This window comes from Oreochromis aureus, linkage group 18, assembly GCF_013358895.1.
Source record: "Oreochromis aureus strain Israel breed Guangdong linkage group 18, ZZ_aureus, whole genome shotgun sequence".
NCBI classification, from domain to species: Eukaryota; Metazoa; Chordata; class Actinopteri; order Cichliformes; family Cichlidae; genus Oreochromis; species Oreochromis aureus.
The window spans coordinates 9826572-9846712 of record NC_052959.1 but is presented as its reverse complement, the minus strand read 5'-3'; the positions used below and the strand labels follow the sequence as shown (position 1 = coordinate 9846712).

Here is a 20141-nt window from a genome sequence, read left to right as displayed (position 1 = left end):
CTGTGCACCAGTGCAGAAAGCAAGGTCCATGAAGACATAGATGAGTGACTTTGGCCTTCACAGTCCTGACCTCAACCTGACAGAACACCTTTGGGATGTATTAGAGCAGAGAATATGAGTCCGGTCTTACACCTCCATTCACCACAATGTTAGCCTAGCAATTTAATGCTGCTCACTTAAAATAAAATGGTGGAGTAATGTGACTTTATTTACCTCACCAAGGGGGCAACTGCATCACTTTGACTTCTTGCATTAATCCTCACATTAGAGTCATGTACACAGTGAATATATCACCCACATTATCATTGCTTCTTACTACACAGATATATGTTTCTTACAGTCATTTCAAGTAGTATGTAAACTTTGATGGAAACCATAAAAAATGTTAGCAAATGTTAGATATACTTTTAGAAGCAGCTGAATAAATTGCACAATCAGGTCAAACATACAATCTCTGATCCACCGAGTTCGGGAAATGACTTTGAAATTTGGACAGTAAATAGTTTCATTGATTTGATGTTTCAAAGTAAATGATTCTGGTTGGCTTCAGGGAAAATGCTCAGAACTGCTCCAAACATACGAACCAATGTGTAATGAATAAAATCAATGCAAAATAAATGTTCCTGAGATTTTTCCCATATTTCTTTTCTTCATGTTTAAAAAGAACCTGAATAAAAAAAAATGTGACCACATATTTGAGTAAACGTTTTTGGGAAAACAGTATTTTTTTCCCCGTTCTTTCTCAAAAGTTGTTTTGAATGTGTACAAACTTTTTTCCATCCCACAAAATGGGAAGGGCCGAGATGATTGCACAAACTTTTGGGTGACAGTTGTGATCAGTAGCTGGTTCTCATGTGGATTACCTTTAACTGCTGGTGCTGCTTTGTTGTTGGACGATTTAAAAATGTGCATCAAATATTTTGCATTTGCTCTTCTTTGGTTTCCTGGAGTGCTGCACGGTGAGAACAACAAGTAACTTCACAGACAAACATTTACGCTGGTTGATAATGTTTTGCACTTACTTCAATGTTGTGTTTCAGCACAGAGCACCACACAGGCCTGTGATGCTCCCACACTGGACGGTGGCTTCTTTGCCCCAAAGCAAGAGACTTACTCTCACGGCACCAAGCTGAGCTACACCTGCAACGAAGGACGTCAGCTAGCAATGAAGGGTTGGTGGGCAACCAGCACATGTCACAATGGAAGATGGTCTCATCAGCCACAGTGTATAGGTAAGTCCTGCAAATAGCTCTTCTTTCTTTTCTTGTTTGTCTTGGTTGAAACATTTTCACACAGATTTCATCAGACAGTGAGGTAGAATGAACCACTTTTTATTTTATGTGACTTTTAATTTAATGCCAACATCAGTTTAAAATTCTAATTTATCTGATTTTTACTTTTTATTTTTTTGTATTATGTGTTACACCAACTTAAAGAAATCTGGTCGCCTTCTTTCCAAGATCCTTAAACTGCCATAACCTGGATGACTGAGAACCTACACAGACACAATGAGCATAATAAATCCAAAGCCCTCGTATAGAGAGCCCGTTTTTACTGTCAGTGTGATAGAGTGTCCTCACTGATCAGGAGATAATAAAGATATAATTGTTAGAATTATGACTGTCACAAAGACTACATTTTTTGTTAACTTTAAAAAGAATAGCCTATAATATTGATTACGTGTCAGAACCAAAAGAAAACTCCGACATTGCTGATTTTTATTCAAAATCTGATTGAAACCTATGTGAAATTTTAAATATATTTCACCTCTTTTAAAAAGTAATAAGGTGCGGCAAACATTCTTCAGAAATTGTGGCCATATTGTCATGTTAGTATCACCTAACACAACTGCTGCAGATTTGCAGATTTAACATTGAATGATGGGACCCAAAGTGTGCTGAGAAAACATCAGCAGCCTGAATCATGGATCCATCCGGCCTTAGATGGAAAATTAGTGATGGATAAGAAGAGTTAAAGCATCACAAAAACAATTCTGATTAATGGAACAGAAATGTGGGAATTTTAGAATAAAACTGAAGTCTTCTTGAGTTTTCTAGTGGCTTCAGAACAACAATCAGATGATGAGCAGCGAGCAAGACTTGGGAAGGAAGAATTTGTTATTTTACTGGAATGGTGGGGAGAGAGAAGAAAGGACGACATAAAGAGACGAGGACAATGAGAGAGAAAACAAAAGATTTAGTACTTACAGCAGGAACAGGGAGCGAAAAGTGGTGACAAAAGAATAAAAGTTCACATCACATGAAATTCTCCAGCAGCCTAAATCTAGTATGTGAGGAGAGGAGTTAAAATTTAATTCTGCATTTTAAAGGAGCCAGTAAAGTGAAGATGATACAGGAGAAGTATGATGGTTCTTTCTAGTCCCTGATAGAAATCTTGCTGCAGTATTTTGGATTAACTGTAAAGTATCTGTAAGTATCCGGTTAGACACCACAGTATGCACACTATGATGAAAATTATTGGTCAACTAAATTAATACTGGTCAACACAGAACAAATTTGAGACCAATGCTGTTAATAAGGGCATTTTATGTAGTTTTTGTTTTCAGGTCCTCACAGTTTTTTGATCCATGACTCAACACGCAAAAGTTTTTATGATTAGTGTTTAAGGATTGTAGGTTTTGTGGGTTTGATCCTGGGGATAAGCTACAAACAAACTGCCCTGCTCTGAGATTAATAAAATCTTAAACTAATTTTACAGAAAGCATGAATGCGTGCAGCGTGCCTCCTAAAATCCCCCATGCAGTCATCGTTCATCAGGACTACCAGGAAGTGTTTGCAGCAGGTTCAGAAGTGCAGTATGAGTGTGAAGATGGATACACTGCAGAGGGAGCACACAACAAAAAATCTGTGTGTACACAAGGAAGCTGGGCACAAGGCCCGACCTGCAGTAAGTGGACATGAATTAGAATTCTTGACACACTATAACATAACATTATAATTATATAGTATCCATGTAGTACAGATCAATGATGTGTCTTGATTTTTACAGAAAAGCATTTAAGCACCATTATTGACAAGTTTGTAACAATAACTCCTCTCAACCTGCAGGCAGAGGAAGCATTAAACCATTTATTTATTCTCTTCAGAAAATATAGATATACCTTATAGCAATGTTTTGAAAACACTCATTCACACATCTTTCTTTATTTTGACTGACAAACAAGACTTGCAAATCGTTGGTTAATTTTCAGTGACAAGGGTGATGTGCAGAAAGTATAGAGGTATAAAGCTGATGAGCCAAACCACGAAGCTGTGGGAAAGAGTGAAGCTAGGTTAAAAAGAGAGGTGGCTGTCAGTGAACAGCAGCACGGCTTCATGCCAAGAAAGATTGTTTACTTTGAAAGTGCTGATAGAGAAGTATAGAAAAGGTCAGAAGGAGTTACACTGTGTCTTTGTGGATCCAGAGAAAGCACACGATACAGTGCCAAGAAAGGAACTGATAGCGCAGGTGGAAAAGTGAAGATGCAAGGAGTAGAAGTAGTAGTAGAGATACCTTGGGTCAACCAAAGTAACAGACGGTGCACAAGACAAGAAGAAGAGTGCATGCAGGGTGGAGTGAGTGGAGATGACTGTCTGAGGTGAACTGTGAAACCAGCTCTCATGTATGGTTTAAAGATGGTGGCACTGATAAAAAGACAGGAAGTGGAAGTGGCATCAGAGTGGATTTTCATCAGGAGGGACCAGGAACAAGATTAGAAATGAGTCCATCAGCTCAGGTTGTTCAATTAGGACATAAAGTCAAAGATGCAAGGCTGAGATGGTTTGGACATGTGCAGAGGAGGGATAGTGAAGACATTGGACAGAGGATGTTGAAGATGGAGCTGCCAAGCAGGAAGAAAAGAGAAAGACCTCAGCTCATGGATGTGGTGCAAGAGGAGATGCAGAGGGTTGTTGTGACAGAAGAGGATGCAGGGGACAGGATGATTCGCTGTGATGACATATCAGGGAGGTACAGCTGGCAGCAGGACTGATTTATAAGTCAAAGAAGTTTATAAAGTGAAGCTGACTGATGTGTTGTCTGTATATGTACGTTATCTGCTCTGTCTCCTGCAGCATCTTCTAGCACCTCTGACTCAAATAACAGAGACAGTAGACCCATGCTGATGAATGGTAAGTTGCTCACAACCTTTTCCACTTAATCAGCATATACATCAAATTCAGTTTATATATTTAATTTGGTTTTTTGAATGACAACAAGCAGCTGGATTGGAATTAGAAGCCAGCGTTAATGAATGAATGAATTGTTGATCACTGCAAAAATTTATTAATTTTGATTGGTTTGGTAAGTTGTACAGGAATTCAAAGATTTGGAAAACTAAACAGTTGAGTACACAATGATCATTTTGTTACAGTCACTTTCTTTTATTTTAGTTCGGTCGTGTGGAGCCCGCCCATCCATTGAAAATGCTATAATTGTGGAAGAAGGTCCAATGTATTTGAAATACCAGTGTAATGGCTTTTACAAACTAGTTGGTCCAGACACTGTGAATTGTTACAGTGATGGTAGCTGGTCCAAACTACCCACCTGTGAAGGTATATGAAAATTAATTTTTTACTCCAAAAGTTTATTAAAAATGTTCTTAAAAATTCTTCTTATGTTTGTTTCTACTTGTTGTTGTTTTTGCAGAAGCGTTCTGTGTGGTGGATCCTGCTAGATATGCTCGTCATGGTCTTGCAGTAACTCAATCTGAATACATGCGGGAAGGAGAGACAAAGACTTTTCGTTGTACTACAAGAGGCTCTTATGCCTATGTTCGGTGCACTAACAGAAAAATAGCTTTGACCAGATGTAAGTATATATCTCTTTACATTTGAACTCTTTCAGTTTCCATTTTCCTTTAGCAGCAAACATGTATGAAAATTTCTTCTCTGGGATATCTGTGAAGGTTATCAGTCATCCAGGTCATCGAGCTTCCCAAGACGCCTTAACGCCCACTCACATCCTGGGCCTTTTGACCTCAGGAAATCACATGATAGGGTGGGGCTAGGTTTCACAATGAGCTCACCCGAAACCTTGGCTGATTGTGACCTACACCCGTTTTCACACCTTGGTTCATGTGATTAGGTAGAGGATCATCAGGGGGTCCTTTTGTCCCTCTTTGGAGGGAAACTCCCACAGGGCTTAAATCTGGGACTCTCCATCATTTGGCCCTAGAACCAAAGAACCTTCTCGGATAAGAGGTGAAATGTCTTCAAGCAACTTAAAGAAGTCCAGACGCTTTTCTTTCCAAGCTCTTTAGACTCTTCTCTGGGATCTGATTCACAGACAAGAGGAATAGTGAAAGAAAAATAAATACAATTTCCCACACAGGAACATATTGAAATAGAAACCTAACATTGCTGATTTGTTAAAAGCTGCAGCTGATGTTTGTCTATAGGAATGACACATTCACTTCATGTTGTAGTATGTAGAGTTAAAAGCTTCCAACAGCCAAACTCATCTGCCTGCCTTTGTCCCAGCACATCACACAAAGCAGGAGATTCACTCTTTATCACAGGAACAAAGTGATTTACTGTGCAGCATCTTCTTTCCACACTTGTTCCAGTTGCCCCCAAATCACCACAAAACAGTTTGTTATTGTTACAAAACACCAAAAATACCAATGAAGTAACGACAACAAATGTTAATATGGAATAAAAGTAAAACATGAGGAATAAAAGCAGTCTGGCTCTTTAAGAACAGAGAGGATTTTCCTCTGTAGGTTTATCTTTGAATCAATCCGCACTAATAAAGTTTACTGGATCTGAGCTTCTAACTGACAAACTCACTGCTTCTTCTTTAGGTTGTAGTGACTATTTACATGGATATTATGTAAGTGTTCTTCTTTGATTTAATTTTAAACAAATACAGCTCTTTTGAAATAAACGTGCTTGTTTTTTTCACTCACCTGTTGTTTGTTTGTTTGTATTTTAATCAGGATGATTGCAGAAGATTCAGAGAACCCAACTGACAACACGACCTTTCTGAAACTCTTCAACCAGAACCTGCAGAGCAACAATGAAACATGTTTCTTTTCTTTGTACAGTTTTGGGGCTGATTGTTCTTTAAACACCAAACTGTCCATAAATGTTTTGAACTTTTCATGCACTCAGTACATGATGTGTACACTGAATCCATAAAGTGTCGATGGCTGGCTGAGGTCTGAATTAAATGTTTCATCATCAGAGACGTCTTTGTATTGCTTTGTCTGCTAACTGTGTAGAACAGTTCTTTTACTATGTACATCAAAATATTATTTAATAAATTAATATAATTGAAACACTATAGTGAGCACACAAGCACAAGTTCATTGATTTGTTTAATGCTTCACGATGGTGTTGGCTTTGGGTAGTGACCAAAAGAATGAGATTGTGGATACAAGCTGCAGAAAACAGCTTCCTTTTACACAAAGTGTGAAATGTACAAGCATGAAGATGCAGTAAGAGCATAGGGAGATATTTTATTTTAAGTCAGCATAAAAATAATCTCAGGAAATTCACAATATCAAAAGCAGAAAGCAGCTAATGTCCAAAAGAATGAGGGCTGTGATATCTGCTGAATCTAATGTGAGTCACAAATAATTGATCACCTTCAACGAAGCTTTTTCAGGAACATGAAAAGCTCTGAAGTCTGACTGAAATAGTTGCTGTATCTCATTTGAGAAGAAGTAACAACAAAACCACTTTTCCCAACACTTTTGATCTGAATTTACAATTTGTAATTTATGTTAACAGGACAATGATTTCTTAGACTCAGCATAAAGGTTGAATTTGTATGTGTAAACCCTGAAATACAGTGTTGTTAAAAAAATGCAGGAACAGTACTGTGAAAAAGTATTTTCATATTTTAATATTCAACAAAGATAGCCTGAGTAAATACAAAATCCAGTTTGTAAACGATGATTTAATTTATTAAGGGATATAAAGCTATTCAAACCCACCTGCCCCTGTGTGAAAAAGTAAAAGCAATTAGATCAGATTAGATGACTGGACTGGAGCAATGATGTCAGCACTGACTAGGACACTGTGAAAAAGTGGAAGTGATGTGATGAACAGACAAGCAGCCAAACAGCCAGGAAAGCAGACAGATGAAAACTTACAGATTGTCCTTACTGAACTTACACATAAGCTTCATAATAACGTAGGTGTCAGTATACAAATGTAAAATGATTCTTGAGGAAACTGTTGTTGTGAATTGAATTAAATTGAACTGAATTAATACGCCACAACTGCAGACAGACTGATGACCTGTCCAGGGTGTATCCTTCTGTCACCCTTGGATCGGGCCCAGCACCTCCTTTCTGCTCATAACATGGCATCTTCATTCATTATTCTATGTTCTCGTTGTGCTGCTACCTTCGCAAATTGGCTTCAGTTTGGTTTTCATTTCATTTTTTCATATCATGGCAGCCTCTGAGTCCTGCATTTGGGCCCTAATGAATAAGCTCACAGTGACTAAGATGGAGAAAAATTTCACATTTTAGTTTTGCATGTACTAAATGCCAGGACTGACAAGGATGCCTCCTGGGTGAGGTGTACCGGGCATCTCCCAACGGATGGAGGCCCTGGGGCAGACCCAGGACACGCTGGAGAGATTATATCTCTCAGCCTGGCCTGGGAACACCTTGTTGTTCCCCCAGACAAGCTGGAGGAGGTGGCTGGGGCGAGGAAGGTCTGGGCTTCTCTGCTGAGGCTGCTGCCTGCACTTCACTGAAATTATTACAGCGCATCTTAAAGGGCAGCAGAAGAAATAAGAAACAATTGTATATCTGTTTTTCAGTTTGGGTTTTTTTTGTGTACTGCATTTGTCCACAATGCAGTGAAAAATAGATTTGTGACATTAAAGTTTTAAACGTATGGCTGTTAAAGTGTCGCAGTGACTGAGTCCCTACTTGAACTTTTTCTAAAATAAACTCGGCCACAGGTGTATAAAATCCAGCACCCAGACGTCTACAAACATTTGTGGAAGAATGAGAAACTCTCAGGAGCTCAGTGATATGATAGGATGTACCACCTGTGCAACACGTCCAGTTGTGAAATTTCTTCACTATTAAATATTTTACTGTCAGCTGTTATTGGTATTATAACAAAGTGGAAGCAACTGGGAACGACAGCAACTCGGCCACAAAGTGGTAGACCACGTAAAAACACAGAAGGGGTCAGCAAATGCTGAAGCACACAGTCAGCAGAGGTCACCAACTTTCTGTAGAGTTTATTGTTACAGACCTCCAAACTTCATGTCAGCTTTAGATCAGCTCAAAAAAAGCATGTAGAGGCTTCATGGAACAGGCTTCTTATTCGAACAGGACTGTGCACCAGTGCAGAAAGCAAGGACCATAAAGACATAGATGAGCAACTTTGACAGTCCTGACCTCAACCTGACAGAACACCTTTGGGATGTATTAGAGCAGAGAATATGAGTCCAGTCTTACACCTCCATTCACCACAATGTTAGCCTAGCAATTTAATGCTGCTCGCTTAAAATAAAATGGTGGAGTAATGTGACTTTATTTACCTCACCAAGGGGGCAACTGCATCACTTTGACTTCTTGCATTAATCCTCACATTAGAGTCATGTACACAGTGAATATATCACCCACATTATCATTGCTTCTTACTACACAGATATATGTTTCTTACAGTCATTTCAAATAGTGTGTAAACTTTGATGTAAACCATAAAAAATGTTAGCAATGTTAGATATACTTTTAGAAGCAGTTACTTACCATGCAGCTGAATAAATTGCACAATCAGGTCAAACATACGACTTCTGATCCATCGGGTCCGGGAAGTGAAATTTGGACAGTAAATAGTTTCATTGATTTGATGTTTCAAAGTAAATGATTCTGGTTGGCTTCAGGGAAAATCCTCAGAACTGCTCCAAACATACGAACCAATATGTAATGAATAAAATCAATGCAAAATAAATGTTCCTGAGATTTTTCCCATATTTCTTTTCTTCACGTTTAAAAAGAACCTCAATAAAAAATTTGAGGTTCTTTTTAAAGATGAAGTTTGAATAAAACATGAAGTTTTGAATAAAACTTTGTGGAAAAACAGTTGGGTTTTTTCCCCGTTCTTTCTCAAAAGTTGTTTTGAATGTGTACGAACTTTTTTCCATCCCACAAAATGGGAAGGGCCGAGATGATTGCACAAACTTTTGGGTGACAGTTGTGATCAGCAGCTGGTTCTCATGTGGATTACCTTTAACTGCTGGTGCTGCTTTGTTGTTGGACGATTTAAAAATGTGCATCAAATATTTTGCATTTGCTCTTCTTTGGTTTCCTGGAGTGCTGCACGGTGAGAACAACAAGTAACTTCACAGACAAACATTTACGCTGGTTGATAATGTTTTGCACTTACTTCAATGTTGTGTTTCAGCACAGAGCACCACACAGGCCTGTGATGCTCCCACACTGGACGGTGGCTTCTTTGCCCCAAAGCAAGAGACTTACTCTCACGGCACCAAGCTGAGCTACACCTGCAACGAAGGACGTCAGCTAGCAATGAAGGGTTGGTGGGCAACCAGCACATGTCACAATGGAAAATGGTCTCATCAGCCACAGTGTATAGGTAAGTCCTGCAAATAGCTCTTCTTTCTTTTCTTGTTTGTCTTAGTTGAAATATTTTCACACAGATTTCATCAGGCAGTGAGGTAGAATGAACTCCTTTTTACTTTATGTGACTTTTAATTTAATGCCAACATCAGTTTAAAATTCTAATTTATCAAATTATTATTTTTTTTGTATCATGTGTTTCACCCACTTAAAGAAATCTGATTACCTTCTTTCCAAGATCCTTAAACTGCTAATCTTAAAAGTAGAGAGGTCTGTCTCCTCAATCCAAACTGGGAGCTGGTTCCACAAAAGAAGGGCCTGATAGATGAAAGTGCTGCCTCCCATTCTACTTTTAGAAACTTTAACTCTTTATTTAAGACCTTTTATGTCAGAGGAGGAGTTTCAAATGTAATTCTGCATTTTAAAGGAGCCAATAAAGGGAAGATGATACCGAAGAAGTTTGATGATAGTACTCTTGCTATAGCAATTTGGATTAACTGCGAAGTATCTGTAAGTATCTGGTTAGACACCACAGTCTGCACACTATGAAGAAAATTATTGGTCAACCAAATTAATACCGGACAACACAGAACAAATTTGAGACGAAGGCTGTTAATAAGGGCATTTTATGTAATTTTTTTTCAGGTCCTCACTGTTTTTTGATCCATGACTCAACTCACAGGAGCTTTTATGATTAGTGTTTAAGGATTGTAGGTTTTGTGGGTTTGATCCTGTGGATAAGCTACAAACAAACTGCCCTGCTCTGGGATTAATGACGTTTTTGAGTCTTAAACTAATTTCACAGAAAGCATGAATGCGTGCAGCGTGCCTCCTAAAATCCCCCATGCAGTCATCGTTCATCAGGACTATCAGGAAGTGTTTGCTGCAGGTTCAGAAGTGCAGTATGAGTGTGAAGATGGATACACTGCAGAGGGAGCACACAACAAAAAATCTGTTTGTACACAAGGAAGCTGGACACAAGGCCCGACCTGCAGTAAGTGGACATGAATTAGAATTCTTGACACACTATAACATAACATTATAATAATATAGTATCCATGTAGTATAGATGTTACTTGATCTTCAATGATGTGACTTGATCTTCACAGAAAAGCATTTAAGCACCATTATTGACAAGTTTGTAACAATAACTCCTCCCAACCTGCAGGCAGAGGAAGCATTAAACCATGTATTTATTCTCTTCAGAAAATATATATACAGTACAGCAATGATTTGAAAAGAAACATTCACATCCCAGAAAGGTTGATTCTGTTCAGCTGGACGTTTTCAGTGGAAGAAACGTTTCGTCACTCATCCAAGTGACTTTTCAGTCTCATCTGTCTGCAGGTTTCCAACATCATAAACAGAACATTTGCATAATAACTGAAACTAGCAACACTGAATAAACAATGGACAATGGGGTCATTTTCTTTATCATTAATATGCAAATTGTCATGATCATTGATCAAAAACTACTGATCAAAAATCATTGATCAATGGCTATGGGTAGCATTCACAGAGAGTTGGGGAATGGCTGCAATCACAGCACTGGAAGATGCTGAAAGATGTACCCTGAGGCTCCCTCCTCGAATCAGAGATGGTCTTTCCCTTTTCACGGAAATGGCCTCCTTCACTCCCCACTCAAACCAGCGTTCCTCCTGGAACACCAGGAAGTGAACCCCCTCATGTCCACTAGCATGTAGGTGTTAATAGACTGCAGAGTCCTGGCCTGACACTTTCACTCTTTGATGTACCAAGAGTGCCGACAAAGGAACTGTGATAATGCAGGTGGAAAAGTGAAGATGCAAGTAGAAGGAGAAGTAGTAGTGGAGATACCTTGGGTCAACCAAGATAACAGATGGTGCAAAAGAGAAGTGAAGAAGATTGCATGCAGGGTGGAGTGGGTGGAGATGACTGTCTCGTAGTGAACTCTGACACAATGATAGCAACAAGAGAGAAAAGGAAGGTTTACCAGACAGTAGTGATACCAGCTCTGATGTATGATTTAAAGATGGTGGCACTGATAAAAGACAGGAGCTGGAGGCATCAGAGTTGATTTTCACCAGGACCAGGAACAAGATTTGAAATGAGTGCATCATAGGGACAGATACTGAAGATGGAGCTGCCAAGCAGGAAGAAAAGAGAAAGACCTCAGCTCATGAATGTGGTGCAAGAAGAGATGCAGAGGGTTGTTGTGACAGAAGAGGATGCAGGGGACAGGATGATTTGCTGTGATGACATATCAGGGAGGTACAGCTGGCAGCAGGACTGATTTATAAGTCAAAGAAGTTTATAAAGTGAAGCTGACTGATGTGTTGTCTGTATATGTACGTTATCTGCTCTGTCTCCTGCAGCATCTTCTAGCACCTCTGACTCAAATAACAGAGACAGTAGACCCATGCTGATGAATGGTAAGTTGCTCACAACCTTTTCCACTTAATCAGCATATACATCAAATTCAGTTTATATATATTTAATTTAGTTTTTGAATGACAACAAGCAGCTGGATTGGAATTAGAAGCCAGCGTTAATGAATGAATGAATTGTTGATCACTGCAAAATGATTAATTTTGATTGGTTGGGTAAGTTGTACAGGAATTCAAAGATTTGGAAAAATTAAACAGCTGAGTACACAATGATCATTTATTTACACTCACTCACTTCTATTCCAGTTCAGTCGTGTGGAGCCCGCCCATACATTGAAAATGCTGTAATTGTGGAAGAAGGTCCAATGTATTTGAAATACCAGTGCAATCGTTATTACAAACTAGCTGGTCCAGAGGCTGTGAGTTGTTACAGTGATGCTCACTGGTCCAAACTACCCACCTGTGAAGGTATTAAAAAATTATTTTCTCTCCAAAAGTTTATTAAAAATGTTCTTAAAATTCTTCTTATGTCTGTTTTTACTTGTTGTTTTTGCAGAAGCGTTCTGTGTGGTGGATCCTGCTAGATATGCTCGTTATGGTCTTGTAAAATCGTCATCTGAATAGATGCGGGAAGGAGAGACGAAGCCTTTTCCTTGTACAACAAAAGACTATTATATCAATGTTCGGTGCACTAATAGAAGAATATTTCTGAGTACATGTAAGTATATAAACGATCTCTTTATATTTTAACTTGTTTCTCTTTCAGTTTCTTTTTTCCTGTAACAGCTAACATACATGAAACTTCATTCTCCAGGATCTAATTAACACATCATTTCAAGAAGAATAGTGAAAGAAAACAAGTAAATAAACATTTCCCACACAGGAACATATTGAAATAGAAACCTAACATTGCTGATTTCTGAAAGGCTGCAGCTGATGTTTGCCTATAGACTCGTCTCCAACTTCCAACAGCCAAACTCATGTCATGTCAGAGACATTAACAGATAAATATTGAGATAAATATTGAGATATAGGTATAAATACAAACATAAATATATATATATATGAAAATAAAATATGTGTGCAAATATATGCCGTGGTGTACCAAAGTAACAGAGTGCAGTTAGGTGTGTTTAATCCTGTTCTGCATGTGTGGATCTGACCCAAGTGGATGAATTACAGAGTCTGATAGCAGCAGGAAGGAACGACCTCCTGTAACGTTCCCCTCAGACAGTGAAGTTGAAGAAATCTGTTCCTGAAACTGTTCTTCAGATTGTCCAGTGTGTGATGGAGGGAGTGGGAGTCATTGTCTATGATTGCAAGCAGTCTTGCCAGCAAATGTTAATATGGAATAAAAGTAAAACATGAAGAATAAAAGCAGTCTGGCTCTTTAAGAACAGAGAGGATTTTCCTCTGTAGGTTTATCTTTGAATGCAGTAAATCCGTCCTCACTAATAAAGTTTACTGGATCTGAGCTTCTAACTGATATGCCCCCTTTGTTGCTTTTGTCTGATTATGTTTAGGTTGTCCCACAGCTGACATTTTTTATGTAAGTGTAATTCTTTGATTTACTTTTCAAATATATACATTTCAAAGAAGTATATTAAATTGTGGATAACATTTACACAGCAGTTTGAAAATTATTTTTTTATTTGTATTTTAATCAGGAAGTGTGCAGAGTATTCAGAGAACCCAACTGACAACACGACCTTTCTGAAACTCTTCAACCAGAACCTGCAGAGCAACAACAAAACATGTTTCTTTTCTTTGCACAGTTTTAGTGCTGATTGTTCTTTAAACACCAAACTGTCCATAAATGTTTTGAACTTTGAATACATGATGTGTACACTGAATCCATAAAGTGTCGATGGCTGGCTGAGGTCTGAATTCAATGGTCTGAATTCAATGTTTCATCATCAGAGACGTCTTTGTATTGCTTTGTCTGCTAAAAGAGTGGATCTGTTTTTTCTTTGTACATACTTAGAACATCTACAAATGACTGTTTAAATATTGAAACTAGTAGTTTAGACAGTTTTCTAGTAGAGGTTTGGGTTGTGAGTTCTACACAATCAACACTTTCATAGATGCTGTAATGTCAAATTCTTCATGTGTGTACATGCACAGACCACATGTTACTGTTGTGCACATAAACTGACAGATGTATATGACAACTCAGGTTTATGGCAATAAATTTTTTATTCTAATTTTAAAAATGTAATACATATACATGTATTACAGTTTTTCATAGACACCTTTCAGAACACAGCCTATGCCTGATTCTCATACCTGCATTAGTTTAGTCATAATGTTGAAATTGTGAGGAAAAAAGCAGATGAGCAAATCTGTAGCTGCCAGCTGTCCTCTAGGCTTCACCTCCGCAAAACCTGTGTCTCTGAACTGGATCTCAACAGTGTTTGTGGTCTCATAAGCTCTCCTGTGAATTTTAGTTTGCATACTTAGAATATATTATGCTAAATATATACAGGTTTTTCCACAATAGATATGATAGTAAAAGTTAGTAAACCTCTATTAAAGTCTCCCTCTACAGCCTGTTGTTTCTTAGATTCAGCATTGAAACTGAATTTAAAACAAAACATAGATGACATTCTGTCACCTCGGCAACCACCATGATCTCACTGCCTACAGTCATTCAGTAACTTTCATTGGATAGCGTTCATAAACATCTTTCACTAAATATCAAAGTTTTCTACTTGCCCTAGTTTAAATTATAAAAGAAGCTATTATGCATGAGAATCTCTAGAATGTTGAATACTTTTCCACTGAACAGTCGTCTTCTACTGTGGTTAGGGTTTTTAATAACCATTTATTAAACTTATATTTTGCTTTTGTTTTATTTTTTACTGCAATTTCTGTAGAGTAGCTTTTATAGTGTTAAATCAGTATATGCTACAAAATAAAAGCCTTTCCTTTACAGTAGGTTTGTAGGCATTTTATTTTGAATCATGGCACTTCAAAGGAGCAGCACTTCAAAGGAACAGCCTGTGATGTCAGAGAACATTCTACTGGCAAAACCCTTAAATAGGGGAGACGTTCAACCAACTGTAGTGGATCTCGGATGGCAGAAACACACAACAACCTGGTTGTTAAAAAAAAGATAAGGCAGACGCTCAGAAACGCAGACGCAAACGCTCAACCATCGACAATGGCAGAAGCACAAACGAAAATGGTCATCACTCCAAAAATAACAATCTTGCAAAGACCAAAAAATGAGCTTGAAAAACCCGGAAGACCAAATACTGAAAAATCTCCCGTGGCACAAGCTCAAACAGAAACGGTCATTGCACCAAAAATAACAATCCTGCAAAGACCAAAAAATGAGCTTGAAAAACCCGGAAGACCAAATACTGAAAAATCTCCCGTGGCACAAGCTCAAACAGAAACGGTCATTGCACCAAAAATAACAATCCTGCAAAGACCAAAAAATGGGCTTGAAAAACCCGGAAGACCAAATACTGAAAAATCTCCCGTGGCACAAGCTCAAACAGAAACGGTCATTGCACCAAAAATAACAATCCTGCAAAGACCAAAAAATGAGCTTGAAAAACCCGGAAGACCAAATACTGAAAAATCTCCCGTGGCACAAGCTCAAACAGAAACGGTCATGAAAACAAAGAAAACAAAAAAGCAAAAACAGCAAAGAGTGGCTGAAGAGCCAAGAAGACCGATTACTCGGGCATATGCTCGGGCTCTTCTAGAAGCTCAAAACAACGCAGCTGATGGAACAAACCGAGAATTGCAGAAATGCAAGAAAACACTCGGGCAACTTCTGAAAGGAAAATCCTGAATCCTCACTATCTCAGAAGTAAAGGAGGACATGAATATGGAGACACAGGAAATGTGCATAACCCCAGTGGACAAAACCCTGGGCCTAATGGAGGGACTTGGCAACATCAGTCCAATCCCAGATTTAGACCCCATCAGGGCGCAGTCCAGTTTAATCCATGGCACGAGATTGCTGCTCTCAGACAGCAACTGCAAGCCTCCCAAAACCATCAGAACGACCTTTATTGGCACATGGTTGCTGCTAACAAGAGGGCCTCTTATCACCAGTTTCAGCTGACCAAACTTTATGCACAAATGTACAACAACAAAACAAATCATGAGGAAACAGTTAAAGACCTCATAGAGCAGCTGGAGGAGGCTTCTAGAAATAAGCCCGATAACAAGTGTGAAAGAGAGGCTCTCACAAATGACAATCAAGCAATTGTCAGACTGGATGAGGTGATGCTATCCCTGCAGGAACAAATCAGCCACCCTACCACAGAGCAGTGTGTGGAGTCTGCCACTCCAACCGCAGAGGCTTCACACACCGACTCTGTAGGCCTGAAGTCCTCTAAGGAGGCTGGATTTGAGGTCCAATGTAGGAATCAACGAGAGCAGATAGAGATGCTCCAGAAACAGCTCATGGCAGCTCAAAATCAACTGAAAGAGCAGGCCATTAAACATAGCCAGGAGAAGGAGTCACTCAAGACAGAAATCAGTGACCTGAAATCCCAGCTGCTCTCCAACAAGGCCCTTCATGATTTGAAGGTAGAGTCTCTTGACCAAGAGCTGAAAGAAGCCAAAGCTTCCTACCTCAAAGTCACAAAGGAGCAAAAAGAACAAAATTCTGCCGATGCAAATGAAATGCAAAGATCCGAGCCTCTGAAAGAAAATGGCACTGGAGGACAGGAGAAGACAGAGAAAGAGGACTCGCTGCCATCAACTGCAATGTCTCTGCAGGAGCCTCTGAAAGAAGAAGACTCGACTGCATTGTGCGTCCAGGAATCTTTGCAAAGGCTACGAGACAAACAGAAAATGCTTACTGCCAAGGTGGCTGAACTCGAAACCGAAGTTAAGACCCTGCCAGAGATACCGCAAATTAAGAAGAAGAAGAAGAAGCGGAACTGGCTGCTTGACTTTTCACCTAATTTGGTCTCAACATTGTGTCCTAAAATTCATATTTATATTTGGGGCTTTTTTAACACCAACCACTTATAAGCCCGCTGACATCAATTTTAGGACAAATATGTAAATGAATGGAGCTGAAGGAAAAACCACGTCTTCCTCCACCTCTGTTCCATCTTAATTTTCACCTCTCCTCTGTTCTCTCCCATCTCCGTCCCTTTAACTCCTGACACCTTCCCCATCTCCCTCCCTATCTCCCTCTCTCTCTCTTTTTTCACCCTCACCCCCCAACCAGTCCCGACAGTTGACTGCTCCCTCTAGAGCCTGGTTCTGTCATAGGTTTCTTCCTTTTAAAGGAGTTTTTCCTATCCACTGTCGCCCAGTGCTTGCTCAGAGGGATTGTTGGGGTTTTCTTCTCTATTTCCTCCTTTCTATCCCTTTTTACCTCTTTTTTCCTCTTCTACCTTTCTTTTACCTTTTTCTTTACAACCCCACCATTTCCTCCATCATCTCCCTAACCTGTGTTCACTTTTGAACAGACAGGTTAGAGAGATGGGGTGGAACAATAAACACAATTGGCTACATTTTACATGTGACTGATCGATGTCTTCATTCAAGAATAAATTGTCTTAAGTATAAATACAAGAAATGGGTGATTGCTGCATGTGTGTTTGTATGTGTGCATAATATGCATACTTTACTTGTTAGATCCAAATCCCAGAAGCAATTAAATAAAACAAGAAGACAAACAAAAACAAAACAAAAATGTAAAGAAAAATCAGAGAGCCGTGCTGTATAGACAGCTTAGCTTAAGGGGTTACTGTAGATCAGATGCCACCTACGTTTCATGACAGTCTTCTTTATGGCTTGAATCTCCCCTGTGATCATTGATCAGTAAATCTCACTGCACATAGATTCAGCTGTTATAATTTCATCAGTAAAGCTGCTCAGGTGATTTAATTGTGGTTGTAGTAAATGCTGAACTTTGTTGCGATTTCTGTTTTTAGAATCAATAGCCCACATTTTGATTTAGTTTTGCATCTTTAGCATATATTAACTACTGGATGTAAAATAACATATACAAAAGAAAAAAACTCTGAATCACATTTAGTGTTACATTTTAGATCACCACAATAGGATATCCACAATTTAGGATCCAGGCATTTGTTTTAGTTCAGTGTCGCAGTCATTCAATGATTGAGTAGTTTACAGAACCAGCAGTTAGCACCAATAACTTCAGCTGCTTCAATTCATTGACATTTGAAAGCAATCCTTGAGACACAGCATTTCAGTCAGGTTGAGGTCTGGACTTCCATGCTGTATATTTGCTGCTGTGCTTGGGGTCATTATCCTGTTGCATGGTCTAACTTAGGAGAAGCTTTAGCTGTCAGACAGACGGCCTCACATTTGACTCTAGAAAACTTTGGCATACAGAGGAGTTCGTCGACTGCAAGGCGCCTCTCTCTTGTGGCTGCAGAACAAGCTCAAATCACCACAATTAAACCAGCTTGCTTGACAGTTGGCTTGAGGTGTTTGTGCTGTGTTTGATTTTTGCTGAAGGTACTGCTGTGCATTATGGCCAAACCTCCACTTTGGTCTCATCTGTTAAAAAGACGTTTCTCCAGAAGTCTCCTTCGAGGGCCCAATCACGTGTGTGTGTCCATCACCAGCTGCTCAAGCAGTTGGTTTAGTTCAGCTCTGGTTTCTAGCAGTCGTCACAACATGTCAAAAGTACTGTTCCAATGAGTGGTACAATCCCGGAACAGAGTTTTGCAACACCTTTTGATCATCTCTTCATTTGCCACTGATGATTTTCTTACAGCATGTATCAGTTTTCTTGCTTTAGTTATGACTGAATCAGCAGTTGGGTGTTTCATGGCATCGTTCATTGTGAGTTGGAGTGTGCAGTAGGCACGGCTTTCTGTGGAACTTGCTGTTCTCCCCATCTTCTTGCAGCTCAAGGTATTAAAAAAAGAAAAACAGACAATTAACGTTTAAAGATTATAACATTATGAACGTAGAAGCAATAGTCTAAAAATGTTGTTCTATTTCCACTTGAGGTATTTATTTCATTAAATAAAAACTACTTCTTAAACTATGGTCATTAGCTCCAGTTTATTCCAGATTATGCTGCAGGTATCTTAAGTAAGCGGACCTGTAAGCGGCAGAAGAGAGCAGGTTGATGACATCATCACCCGGGGCAGAAGAGAGCAGGTTGCTGACATTACCAGCTGATAAAGATCTGTGGCTATTCATAGTCCCCCAAAGTAATTAAGTGATAAATAAAAAAAGGAAAAATTAGAAAATAGAATATTTTCTTTGAATAACAGAAACGTTCTTGTTTTATAATTACTGCACAATCTGGGCAACGAGCGAATTTAATCAGCCAATTTTCTTTAGTCTGTCTTTATCTTTCTTACGATGTCTCAGTGCTTTGATTTTTAACTAAACTTCTTTTCACTGATGGACAGTTTCACTGGTCAAGCCCACTTTAGGCTATAGTGCCACACAATGTAAAATGAGTTTGACATCCCTGGATTAGACTCAAACACACTTCACATGTGTAAGATTAATGTTGGATTCTTTTAATATGTAATACTGAATTTAATAAACACCTGCAGCCTTGCACAGCATGCCGAGAACAAACAAATAGTAAAAACGATGCACAGGTTTTAAGACACTGTACAGTAACAAAACCTATATTCATCAGCATAGCGATGTGTCAGGATCTAACAGTTTATATAAACTGCTGTCCTGTGATTCCCCTGAGATGTCAGATTTATCCAGAGAAAGCTTGTTTTGTTTCTGGCTTTAGGATTCAGTCTTGACATCTCACATGAAAAGTCAACTGGAAGGTACCCCGACCCTATCAACCTACATCACTGAAGTAATGGGAAGGTGTAGTGACAAAATGTGCTCCGATCTGGCCACAGGAACGAAGCACACAGAGCCAGCAGAAGAGAAAGAAGTGCCAGTTGTGTCCAAGAAACAAAGATCGCAAAGCCACTGATTGCTGCTGGAAATGCAGTACCCCTGTGTGCAATGGTCACAGCCAGAAGCAAGTAGTTTGTGACAGCTGCACACAGTGAGAGGAGGTAAGATGTTTGTGTGTATATATACGTGGACTGGGTTATGGTCTCCGGACCTGTTGAATGTTCTCTGTTTGTCCTCCAGACGTAGGGACACACAAACATGTTTTGACACCTGATTGACCTGATTGATGGTTAAGTGCCAAAATGTGAATGAAAAGTAAAAAATGTACATGTCAAAAATGAAATTACTCTTTTGTTTGAACAAAGTATATCATCTTA

At 39.1% G+C, this 20141-nt stretch overlaps 2 protein-coding genes and 1 long non-coding RNA gene across 3 annotated transcripts; all 3 read left to right on the top strand.

Annotated features, from left to right (window-relative positions):
- Nucleotides 1-823: 823 nt before the first annotated feature.
- Nucleotides 824-6187, top strand: LOC116331984 (complement factor H-like). Its single transcript, XM_039602761.1, has 8 exons — nucleotides 824-959; nucleotides 1041-1232; nucleotides 2719-2907; nucleotides 4074-4130; nucleotides 4392-4553; nucleotides 4648-4809; nucleotides 5804-5832; nucleotides 5939-6187. Exons 1-8 carry the CDS (start codon nucleotides 905-907, stop codon nucleotides 5969-5971), a joined length of 879 nt encoding a protein of 292 aa, XP_039458695.1. The 5' UTR covers nucleotides 824-904; the 3' UTR covers nucleotides 5972-6187.
- A 2963-nt stretch (nucleotides 6188-9150) lies between these two features.
- On the top strand, nucleotides 9151-12546 carry LOC120434535 (complement factor H-like). The gene is made up of 6 exons (XM_039602762.1): nucleotides 9151-9299; nucleotides 9381-9572; nucleotides 10362-10550; nucleotides 11911-11967; nucleotides 12229-12390; nucleotides 12479-12546. The coding sequence occupies exons 1-6, from the start codon at nucleotides 9245-9247 to the stop codon at nucleotides 12544-12546; spliced, it is 723 nt and encodes a 240-aa protein (XP_039458696.1). The 5' UTR covers nucleotides 9151-9244.
- On the top strand, nucleotides 12547-13755 carry LOC120434536. Its single transcript, XR_005609158.1, has 3 exons — nucleotides 12547-12640; nucleotides 13446-13471; nucleotides 13590-13755. It is a non-coding gene; the product is annotated as an uncharacterized LOC120434536 (long non-coding RNA).
- The last annotated feature ends 6386 nt before the right edge of the window (nucleotides 13756-20141 follow it).

What these genes read in the sequence shown, in the direction of transcription:
- LOC116331984 (XM_039602761.1), top strand. Translation starts at nt 905, where the DNA reads ATGTGCATCAAATATTTTGCATTTGCTCTTCTTTGGTTTCCTGGAGTG. An exon ending in TCATCAGCCACAGTGTATAG is followed by an intron (nt 1,233 to 2,718) that starts GTAAGTCCTGCA and finishes CTAATTTTACAG; the next exon opens with AAAGCATGAATGCGTGCAGC. An exon ending in CAAACTACCCACCTGTGAAG is followed by an intron (nt 4,554 to 4,647) that starts GTATATGAAAAT and finishes TTGTTTTTGCAG; the next exon opens with AAGCGTTCTGTGTGGTGGAT.
- LOC120434535 (XM_039602762.1), top strand. Translation starts at nt 9,245, where the DNA reads ATGTGCATCAAATATTTTGCATTTGCTCTTCTTTGGTTTCCTGGAGTG. An exon ending in TAGACCCATGCTGATGAATG is followed by an intron (nt 11,968 to 12,228) that starts GTAAGTTGCTCA and finishes CTTCTATTCCAG; the next exon opens with TTCAGTCGTGTGGAGCCCGC. An exon ending in CAAACTACCCACCTGTGAAG is followed by an intron (nt 12,391 to 12,478) that starts GTATTAAAAAAT and finishes TTGTTTTTGCAG; the next exon opens with AAGCGTTCTGTGTGGTGGAT.